Raw genomic sequence first — 11,717 nt, 5'->3', positions numbered from 1 at the left:
TACCAATGACCAAAGAATGTGGCCTCACATCAAAGATTGCATTGGAGCAATCGATGGCACTCATATTTCTGCAACTCCACCAAAGAAAGACTTTATAAGGTATATCGGAAGATCTGGAAAGCCTACTCAAAATGTGATGGGAGTAGTTGATTTTGACATGCGGTTCATATATGCATCTATTGGTCAACCTGGTTCTATGCATGATACTACGGTATTGTACCATGCACTTGAAAATGATGAAGATATCTTCCCACATCCTCCTTTAGGTATACTTTTATTTGTATCATTTGTTATATGTTATTTTAACACTTATTCATTGCTTTAACACTCAATTTTTATCTTATATGACATAGGAAAGTATTATGTTGTCGATGCTGGTTACCCAAATAGAGATGGTTATTTAGCTCCGTACAAAGGTCAGAGATATCATGTTCCAGAATGGAGGAACGGGACTCCACCAAATGGTGAGCAAGAGCTGTTCAACCACTTGCACTCAAGTCTTCGTAATGTTGTGGAGCGCACATTTGGTGTATGGAAGATGAAATGGAGAATCCTTTTGAAGATGCCGACATATCCACTGGATAAACAAATGATGATTATAGCTGCTACAACGTGTCTTCACAACTTTATTCGTGAGAATGATGCATTTGATGAGGAATTTCAAAGGTGTGATCGAGATCCTGATTATGTGCCTACAATTCCTACCCGCTATAGGAGGCATATGCCTCAAAATGCATCGGACACATCCACCGCAGGAGCTAGTACTAGGAACATGAATAGGTTTCGTGATGATCTAGCTAAGGCAATTTGGGAGAGAAGGTGATTGGTTCTGTATTATGGTCATGACTTGTGTATTTTGGAGATCCCTATGCTTTTGCGTTGTATCTTGGATGACTCTAGGATGATAATTGTATTTTGGATGACTCTAGGCTGACACTTGGAGATCCCTATGCTTTTGCGTTGTATTTTGGATGACTCTAGACTCTCAATTGTATTTTGAATTACTCTAGATCCTTAATTCTCTATATATAATATTTATATATAATATTTTGATTTTGTTTTACTATTATTTCAGTTTTGTTTGCAAGTTTGCAAAAAGAATATACAATGAAGGGTATTATACACATTTTCATGCAATCAGCACATAAGAATCAGTTTGCCTGCCAAACGATTTTTCAAATGATTCTCCAGGAGGATCAGGAGAAGCAGCTCCCAAGGAGAATCAGGGAGCGGATCAGGAGAATCGAGGAGCGGAGCTCTGCCAAAGGGACCCTTAGTCCTTATAGGTCAGTTGGCTTATTACTTTGACGTTATATATCAGAAAAGGGGCCCTTAGTCCTTATAGGTCAGTTGGCTTATTACTTTGGTGTTATATATCAGACGACAGTGCGATTAATGTTCAACAATACTAGATCTATCATTTTGGTCTTGACTTTGTAGGTAGAGTCTGACATGGAAAATCGAAAGTGCAAGTGTCACAATTCGTGGAGTCAAACAGTAAAACACTCGGATGTGAGTCAAAAAAGGTAGTGCAACACTTGGCCACAAGGAGACAAAAGACGAAGAAATTATTTAAATCATGTCAACAAAGACCGATGCTGCGACTAACGAGGTCCTTTACGCGAAAGGTCTTGTGGCAATTGGTAATTTCGAAATGTTTCCATATTTTAAACTTGGGGCAGCTCGTTTATTTGTAACCATGCAAGACAAGGTTGCCTTCGCGGATATTGTCAGTTTAGAGTTATTAGCATCAGAAGCAAATACTCCTGCAGTCCTAGTCTTCCTTTGTCAAATAGAACAGAATTCAATTTGAAGACCCGTAATTAATTAATTTGCATTGAACGTCCTCTCATTTTACATCGGCTCCCTGTAAGATTCATGTACAGACATTTCCATCCCAAGAAATGGCGTGGGAGGCTTCTACATGCAACTGTAGCACACTAGCATTTTATTTCAAAACCGGTCCCATACATTGAAATCATGAAAGTAATTTTGTAATATTGAAATGAAAATATATTGTGCCCATCTTTCCTTGTACGTCCTTCTCTTTAATGATTCATTTATATTTCCAGGATTGCTCAATATATTACGATCTAGGCTAGATTAATGTACAATAGCCTACTCAGTCTTGCATTCCTAATACTAAACCTTGGTTAATGTGTAAAATTGTACAAATGATACAGTACATCTACTGAGGAACATAGTACATTAAATCTATTACTTGGTCTCTCAGGTCTCTAATTAGCATTAAAGATGAGTTTACTTAATGCCTAATCCTTTCATGAGTGGAACTCAAACTCCGCGTCATTTTGTTTTGATACCATATCATCATCTCTCCTCGGTGCAAATTAACCTGTGTTGTCACTGCATGGGCGCTCCTTCACATGGTATACATCAAGGATACTTGAAGCGATGCACGAGTGCACAGTAATTAATGCCGAAAACTTTGATGGTGTCCTCAATCTTTCCTTAGCTTTACAGAAGAGAAAAGTTAAATCGCAGCGAGATTGTGAACGGGGATGAAAAGAAAAATAGAACCAAGGACAAATAGTACACCACCCTCACGCGGGGTTGGGTTTCCATTCTCGGAAGTGGTGAGATTGATACCGCGTCGATCTCATCTTTTGACTATAAGATCTGATCAGGCTTACTCTAAAGTACTGCAAGAGGCATTGACCTCTTATAATTAAGGTTAGTGTGCAGTACAAGAAATGGTATAGATTTTTGTTTCATGATAGCTGGAATGAGCACTTCGAGGACAACTGATCATGCCGTGTTCATCTGAATTGAAGTGTGAGCACAAGTTTGTATGAACCTAACACTTCACACTGTAATTTGGAGTTTTAATTTGGTCCTCATGGTTGTGCTAGCTGTAGGTTCTTAACCCCATGAATGTTTGTTTTCAGACTCAAGCACAAACTGCCTTCATTCAATTAGTTCATTGATGTATAAGATGCTCTAATTAATATCAGTGAAATTACTCCCTCCCATATGCAAATAATTGTCACTTCAGACAGTTGCCCTGTCATTAGGACACTATTTTGACCATGACTTAATGGTATTAAACACATTCGAAACATAGTAAATGGGCAATATTTTCAAAACTACTATTGAAGAAAAATTTCATCATACCATTGTTAAAAATTAATTTACAATATTCGAAGAGAAATTAATAGTCAAAACTAAAATCCATTGACCACAAGCATCCCAAAACGACAGGTATTATTACATTCGGTGCAAAAATGGTACTAATATTTGTATTGATTCATTAATTAAAATAGACTGCTAGGAAATACTTGATAGGTATGTACAGTTTCAAAGAACACAAAAAAATTATATATATAGGCGACATCAATAATGGGAGATTTATAGTTTTATATGACAGAGAATTTACACTTTTATAGGCAGCTAGAGATATTGCTTCTGCCACAAAGACGAGACTATAAAGCATTTGTTCTTTGATCAGTGCCGTTCTGCGTGGACTGTATGGTCCATCATTCAAGGGGCTTCAAGGTTTTCACAGTCAGAGTGTTTCTCATAGGTTTGGGACTTCGCTGTGGGGAATTACAAAGGAACTGAAACCTTTTATCTGCTAAGAGTGGCAGTCACATTTTGATTGCTTTGGCTATGTAGAAATGATCTGCTTTTTGGAAAAAAAAATAACTCCTCTCTATTCTAGATTATCTACTCGAATGTACACTGGCTTTGTTTGTGGTCTATCTACATAAACCAGTTTTGCAAGATACGGTTGTTGCGGCATCGCAACGCTTGGTCTGGTGGATAGCGATCTAGTGTACGGATTGCTTATCATAAACGCCCATTGAGGCCATATCATCATTTCTGATATAGCACTGAGCTCTTACATGTAAGGATTACAGATTAGGTAAATCTCAAAAGAAAACATTTTTCTGGAAGGGATCATAGTAGTGGTGACGTTATGATTGACACGGCTTCCTTACATCAATAGCATCTTGTTCACTAAGTTCTTGGTTGACATGTTCTTGCATGAGTTTACAATTGACACTGGCCAACGTGGAGGGGAAAAACCTAGCTCTTGCTGACTGATGACTTCAGCTGTCATAAAATTTTGCACCATGCAGGTCGCGCGCTTGGCTCATGCCAAGTCGAAATATATAAGGTTAGAACGTCGGTTAATAACTATACTGTGACCTTCATTCGAAACCTCAAGTTAATCTATATGGTCCAGTACCCTAACATGCATGTGATACATGTTTTCCGAACGTTACAATTCTTGACTTGTTTGAGATGTGTGACAAGTCAATACTTGCTTGAAGCATGAGATGCCCACAAGATCAAAGTAAATTAGCTACTGTGGAAGAGCATATCGGAAACTAAACTATGTAAACTGTACTAATACATGAAACAGATGTTGCAATAATCTACAACCGCCACAATCGAATCATCCACTCACTACATCAGATTCGACCAATCAAAATAATAAGAATAATTGATGGGGATTATTCAAGTTATATATGTTACTGCAAAGTTAACATTCTTTAGAAGATCATTGAAATTTTCCAGCTTACATAAAAAATTTCAATGTAGCTATGAAAATACTTCATGGCAATCAAGGTTTGTGATTGAACTGCTACTGGGTGGATTGGTGTGGCCAGTGGAGACTTTTACTCGGATTTTGGATGTGGCAAGAAACTGATCAGCTCCCCCAAATTTGTTGATACGCACAATGGCACTCTCTCCTTAACTAATTAATGGAACTCTAGTTGATCTCATTGCTGCCTTTATGAACTCATTTGGAAATTTGCAAGCATATTGGAAGGAAGGTAGGAACCAACATAAAAAGGAGAGCGAGGGGATGGGTAAGGAGGAGGAGGAGGAGGAGGAGGAGGAGGAGGAGGAAGAATAATCTAAAACCTTAAAAGTTTTAATCTTTTCTACCTACCACAAGTGTGAAGCGATTTTTGTCAAGGACTCTCGGACTGATAATTACATATATCTCTAAAAAATTGTTGCATTGAATTTCTCCATGCTGTGATCAAGAAGCAGTATGCCTAATTTTGTGGTATGTAATCAAAATATAGGTGTAGATAGAAATGGTTAGTGAAGGAAACGTAAGATGAACAGTGGCAAAGTGTCAGAAGAATTGGATACACATTAAGCCTGTGTTAGTTGTTACAATATTCAGACAAAACAAACTTGTCCAAAATTCAATTTGAGTCCGAGCCCAATAACAAGAAGCCCAGGTCCAACTTGCAGGCATTAGCCCACAGGATCGGACAGAAAGCATGGCACTGTGCCAATCAGGAGAAATTCCGTCGGAAAAAGAAATGCCAACCAGAGAGAGGGAAAAGAACCCGGCAATCCCAAGATATTCCAAAGGAAGCTTCTTAATCACCATCTGACGCCACAACTAGCTGTGTGCCTAACGGTTAATTCACACCTAGCATGGTGCATTTGGGTAGTTCATAAGTGTAGATTAGCGATAATAATAATAGCACTTAGCCGGGGTCTAACCATGAGAGCGGAGGCTCCGCCCCTCTAGCAACGCCAACGGGCTTGTGCTTCATTTAAAGACCCCACATGGCATGGGCTCGATCGACGCACACGGTGCCGGCAATGGCAGATTCCGGCTCGATCCCCCGCCCAAGTCAAGATCGCGTACGCGCCACCCTCCGCCACCCCTAACATGAATTTAATGCACAAATCAGGTCAAAACTCGCAGCCTCTACTATGCTCCTGCTGCATCCAAAAAAAGTAAAACAGTGTGAATATTTTTTTATATATTTTTTTACTTATTTTATAATGGGAGATTCTTCTTCTTCTTTTTTCTCCTAAAGAAAAGAGATCCGCTTGACAGTCTATGCATCACTGGCCACTGTTAGAGTGTTGCACACTAGCTACCACTGCACTTGCTGCCTTGCAGATCTCCCTTCTCTTGCAGGGCACCATCTCTCTATAAAACCCTACTAGTGGCCTACCTGATGCTTTACTCTGGAGTCTAGAGTCTGGAGCCTGTAGTACAGCAGTAGCGGTTTGGTGGTCACACTCGAGCTCAGCTACTCACTACTACTCTCCACTGTATCTCTACTATCCTCAAACTCAAGCAGCTGGCCACTGTGTGAGCTCATCTCTAGACATCAGAGTGTGTGCTCTTGTGAGTGTGCGTGTGGAAGTCTGTGTGTGGCTCCGTGTCTGTGCATTTGCCTCGTCGAGGCATCAGTACGTCCTGGTCACACCTTTCTTGGATCTGAAGCTCGTCAGAACGAAGAAGGCTTCTCTCATCAGGTTACAAGGTCAGTACTCATCAGTAATCACTGGCACTTTGTTTGCTCTTTACATTGTGTTTTGCAGTTAGTTAAAGTTCATTTGGTGCAATGATGTGTACTTGCAGGTGATTAAGTTCACCGAGAGGTAAGAACTGAAGATCTAGACAGCAGCAGCTGCTAGCACCATCACTTCACTAGCACAATCCCAAGGTCTCCGAGGGCCACGCGGAAGTGGTAGGAAGCAACCCCACATGCTGTAGTGTTCTCGGGAGCAACAAGCAGCTTGACGACCGCGCTTCCGAGAGCCCACTGATCGGCGCGCGCTAGCTTTCTTCGGTCGATCGATCGCTCCGGCGAGTGACCGACGAGCAGCTAGCTAGCTAGCCATGGCGCCGCCGAGCTCGTGGTGGGGCAGCGAGGAGCAGCGCGGCACGCCGGTGGTGGTGAAGATGGACAACCCCTACTCCCTGGTGGAGATCGACGGGCCCGGCATGCCGGCCTCCGACAAGAAGGCCCGTGGCAAGAACGCCAAGCAGTTCACCTGGGTGCTCCTCCTGCGCGCGCACCGCGCCGTGGGCTGCGTCGCCTGGATGGCCGCCGGGTTCTGGGGAGTCCTGGGCGCCGTGAACCGCCGCGTGCGCCGCAGCCGCGACGCCGACGACGAGCCCGACGCCGAGGCCTCCGGGCGCGGGCGGGTGATGCTCCGGTTCCTGCGCGCGTTCCTGCTGCTCTCCCTCGCCATGCTCGCCCTGGAGACCATCGCCCACCTCAAGGGGTGGCAGTTCCCGCAGCACCTGCCGGGGAACCTGCAGGAGCTGGAGGAGCAGCTCCAGCACCTGCCGGAGCACCTGCAGCACCTGCCGGAGCACCTCCGCCACCTCCCGGAGAACCTGCGCCAGCTGCCGGAGCACCTCCGCGTGCCGGAGCGGCAGGAGATCCAGGGGTGGCTGCACCGGGCGTACGTGGCCTGGCTCGAGTTCCGCGTCGACTACATCGCGTGGGCCATCCAGAAGCTGTCCACCTTCTGCATCCTGCTCTTCATGGTGCAGTCCGTGGACCGCATCGTGCAGTGCCTCGCCTGCTTCTGGATCAAGATCCGTGGCATCAGGCCCCGTATCCCGGCCTCCGGCAACAAGCCCCGCCGTGGCAGGAAGAGCGCCGCCGCAGACGTCGAGAACGGCGACGCCGATGACGACGCCGACGGCTACTTCCCCATGGTGCTCGTCCAGATGCCCATGTGCAACGAGAAAGAGGTCAGCTACTGGCAGTTCTTCTTCTACCTTGTTCCTTAATTATATTAGCAGCCATGAAGTAAGAGTGACCGACCAAGCTAAGCTTCTTCCATTCCATGGCGGCAGGTGTACGAGACGTCCATCTCGCACGTGTGCCAGATGGACTGGCCCCGTGACCGGCTGCTGATCCAGGTGCTGGACGACTCGGACGACGAGGTGTGCCAGATGCTGATCAAGGCGGAGGTGACCAAGTGGAGCCAGCGCGGCGTGAACATCATCTACCGCCACCGCCTATCGCGCACCGGGTACAAGGCCGGCAACCTCAAGTCCGCCATGAGCTGCGACTACGTCAAGGACTACGAGTTCGTCGCCATCTTCGACGCCGACTTCCAGCCCAACCCGGACTTCCTCAAGCTCACCGTGCCGCACTTCAAGGTACCTAGCAGTCTTACTGCTTTCTGTTTAATTCTGCTCCTGCGCATCGATCTCCTCGATCAGTCCATCACATCCTAGTCTCGGATCTCAACATGTGGATGCAAGTTTTATATGGTGCCTACACATTCTAGTAGATTGAGACTGATGTAAACTATGCCATAAACATGTGATCTACGACATGGTTCCATGAGCCTAATTAAAGCCATGACTTCAAGATCTGTAACTAATAATTCTTGTAGTCTGTTTACCACATTCCTCAAGAAATAAACAAGTACATGACGTGTTGACGTAGCACTGTGACAGGATGGATAGTGTAACTGTCATGGTAGCCACTGAAAATCTGAAATTTAGTAGGGCATGACCGTCCAAAAACCCAGATTCGCTTGACTTGACTTATAGGTTGGCTGGTGCACTATACATAGGTTTTTGTGACAAAAAAATGAACACCTTAATGACATCGATCGTAGGACTATATTAATCTGGATCCCTATGTTTAGTCAGACAAATTAAAGACAATGTTATCGTTGACAATCTTGTCTCCACGTCGGTGCGTGCAGGGGAACCCGGAGCTTGGTCTGGTCCAGGCCCGCTGGAGCTTCGTGAACAAGGACGAGAACCTGCTCACCCGGCTGCAGAACATCAACCTGTGCTTCCACTTCGAGGTCGAGCAGCAGGTCAACGGCGTCTACCTCAACTTCTTCGGCTTCAACGGCACCGCCGGCGTGTGGCGCATCAAGGCCCTCGAGGACTCGGGCGGCTGGATGGAGCGCACCACCGTCGAGGACATGGACATCGCCGTGCGCGCGCACCTCAACGGATGGAAGTTCATCTTCCTCAACGACGTCAAGGTACTTGTTGAATCTAGCTTGGACATGCTTGCTTGTAAATGGTTGCTTTCTTAGACATTGACGATTGTTGTGACAAATAATAATGTTCAGGTCCTCTGCGAGCTGCCGGAGTCTTACGAGGCTTACCGGAAGCAGCAGCACCGGTGGCACTCCGGCCCCATGCAGCTCTTCCGCCTCTGCCTCCCGGCCGTCTTCAAGTCCAAGGTAAACACATAATAAGCGTCTCCGATCCTCCATTGACGCATGCATGCTTCCAGAGCTCGAGCATTGACGATGTGGATGCAATCTGTATGCAGATCCCGTTCTGGAAGAAGGCGAACCTGGTGATGCTCTTCTTCCTGCTGCGGAAGCTGGTGCTGCCCTTCTACTCCTTCACGCTCTTCTGCGTGATCCTGCCGCTGACCATGTTCGTGCCGGAGGCGGAGCTGCCCATCTGGGTCATCTGCTACATCCCGGTGCTCATGTCCATCCTCAACATCCTCCCGGCACCCAAGTCCTTCCCCTTCGTCATCCCCTACCTCCTCTTCGAGAACACCATGTCCGTCACCAAGTTCAACGCCATGGTCTCGGGGCTCTTCCAGCTGGGGAGCTCCTACGAGTGGATCGTCACCAAGAAGGCCGGCCGCACCTCGTCGGCGTCCGACATCCTCTCGCTCGCCGAGGAGACCCACGTGCCGGCGCGCCCGGCCGCCAAGCTCGTGCGCGGCGTCTCCGAGGGAGGGCTCCAGGAGTGGGGGAAGCTCAGGGAGCAGGAGGCCGCCGAGTGGGCCAACAAGGAGGACGCCGCCGCCGCGCTGGCCGCCGCGCCGGCGACCCCCAAGAAGAGCAGCAAGGCCAACAAGAAGCCCAACCGGATCTTCAAGAAGGAGCTGGCGCTCGCGTTCCTCCTCCTCACGGCCGCCACCCGGAGCCTGCTCTCCGCGCAGGGCCTGCACTTCTACTTCCTGCTCTTCCAGGGCGTCACCTTCCTCGCCGTCGGCCTCGACCTCATCGGCGAGCAGGTCAGCTAGCCGCCGCCAGCAGAATAAACCTAGTGGCCGGCTCGCCGTGCACGGCGTCGTCGTCGGTCGATCCAGGCCACATGCACAGTGTCAGCAGGCCTCGCATGCATGCGTGCAGGTGCAGCCATGGGAAGGGACAAGTCCGATGGATGGATGGATCGGCAGGAATTATTTTTTTAGACCTTTTCTTCTCTTAATTTTTATCCTTTTGATATTTTTTTGTTCAGAGATCAAAGAGTCCGGTGTTACTACATGAAATGAACTGTTCTTCTGTGCTCTAGCTAGTGCTCTGTTATGCTAGGGTAGTAGGCAAAGCAAGCAAGCGGGTTGTTCATTACCACATTCAGTAGCCTTCTTGTTTTCTTTCCACATTACATTTGTGATCGATATGGTGTAACTGATACTACATGTCAATGGATAAATCAAATCTTGTATGCTTCAAATGTTCATGAGTTCAGTCGCATTGTTTTACTTTCAGACATCGTACGAGTTACTCGACTCAAGTGACTGACAGAGTTCAAATTAAAATCTTCAGACATACAGAAAGTACTTAATAGCCTCTATGTAAGGCAGATCTATACAAATATATTATGATCACATTAAAAGGAAAAGCGTCCATCCAATTCATCACTCGAATCAGTTCTACATGTTCCTTAAGAGTAATTTTATATAATAATATCTAAATATGAGCAAATATTGTACATGGACTTTGTAGCATTTAAACATCAACTTGAAATGCAAAGTAATGATGGACTCAAGCTCCTAGTGCTGACCCAAGTGAAAGTGAAAAGGACCAAACCAGGACAAGAGACAGTTGACATCTACAGGATCGTGCCATAACTAACCTAGCATTTGTCAACTATTGGAACAATCAAAACAGCAGGGGAAGTGGGGAAAAAATACAGAGAGTTGGGAAGCTCGAAGCTTGCTTACCTGACAATTGACGCTGCGATCGATTCAGAAGGCCGGTCAGATCGTCGACGGGCACATGGTGACCTCGATCACCGGGAATTCCTTTTATCCGATGATTCGCCATCAGGGTGGGTACCTTTTCTTTGGGGGAAAAAAACAAACCTCAAGTGAAACCCTAACCCTACCCTACAATTCGAGGGAGTCAAAAGGTGGCAATCAAAATCGAAGCCACTAGATCAAAAATTCAGCGATTTGTGTTGAACTGAACATGACGGATTTGAGCGAATTTGAAGGCTGATGTACCCAAAAAAAAATCACGGATGGATGTCTTTGTCCAAGGCGCCGCCTTAGCCGCGGCGAGAGAGGCGCGAAGATATGGGCAGAGCACGCCAAGCTGGGGCGGTCGGTCGCCGATCGGCGCGGAAGTGGGCGAGTTCCCAACGAGTCGGTGGACGTCGTCGCCGAGGGCACGCCACGGGGACCGCGCCGGCGGCGAGCCGCGAGCGCCCGGAGTGTCGCGGGCCGTGATGAGCAGGCCGGTTCTGGAAGCGTGAAGCCGGTGGAGTACTAGATTGGGCTTCCTGGGCCTCGTAACAGGCTAGTGCATTTGTGATGTTCTTTTTGGGCTACGGCCTAGTAGGAATGAAGCACAAATCTCCATGTCTGCCTGGGCTTAAATGATGAAACTTTGCAGTCTACTTTCCCTGGCATGCCTACTTGGTTGGTGCGCTCCTCAATCAAATTGTTCTCGGTTCCTCCCAGGCCGTCTGTTGAAGCATCTTAATGCATGGTCTGCTAAGACCTCTCTCAAGAGCTGGAAAAGGATGTGGTGTTGAAACCAGTTGCCCAGGCTGTCCCTACTTACGTCATAAGTTGCTTTCAAACCCCCATGATTATGCATGACAGAATGAGAAATGTAAAGGGCTTCATCAAAGCAAGACCATAATGCATCAGCAGCCCTGCGACATTGAACTGGTTGATTTGAAGAAAAGATAGTTTGCAACATAGAAAGCTGAAGCAACTTCAATCACATCTTGAGGTCTC

The 11,717-nt window shown here is 46.5% G+C and overlaps 1 protein-coding gene across 1 annotated transcript; it reads left to right on the top strand.

The window, feature by feature from the left end:
• Window positions 1-5,955: 5,955 nt before the first annotated feature.
• Window positions 5,956-10,204, top strand: LOC112897336 (probable xyloglucan glycosyltransferase 3). The gene is made up of 6 exons (XM_025965613.1): window positions 5,956-6,272; window positions 6,371-7,498; window positions 7,604-7,912; window positions 8,470-8,760; window positions 8,851-8,964; window positions 9,057-10,204. Exons 2-6 carry the CDS (start codon window positions 6,632-6,634, stop codon window positions 9,768-9,770), a joined length of 2,295 nt encoding a protein of 764 aa, XP_025821398.1. The 5' UTR covers window positions 5,956-6,272; window positions 6,371-6,631; the 3' UTR covers window positions 9,771-10,204.
• Window positions 10,205-11,717: the final 1,513 nt, after the last annotated feature.

Source organism: Panicum hallii, chromosome 6, assembly GCF_002211085.1.
Source record: "Panicum hallii strain FIL2 chromosome 6, PHallii_v3.1, whole genome shotgun sequence".
In the NCBI taxonomy this organism is placed as follows: domain Eukaryota; kingdom Viridiplantae; phylum Streptophyta; class Magnoliopsida; order Poales; family Poaceae; genus Panicum; species Panicum hallii.
This window is presented reverse-complemented; position numbering and strand designations above follow the sequence as displayed.

Excerpts from the sequence above, each read along its gene's own strand:
- LOC112897336 (XM_025965613.1), top strand. The coding sequence starts at position 6,632 with ATGGCGCCGCCGAGCTCGTGGTGGGGCAGCGAGGAGCAGCGCGGCACG. Across the intron at positions 7,499-7,603 it reads CCATGTGCAACGAGAAAGAG|GTGTACGAGACGTCCATCTC; the intron begins GTCAGCTACTGG and ends CCATGGCGGCAG. Across the intron at positions 8,965-9,056 it reads CGGCCGTCTTCAAGTCCAAG|ATCCCGTTCTGGAAGAAGGC; the intron begins GTAAACACATAA and ends ATCTGTATGCAG.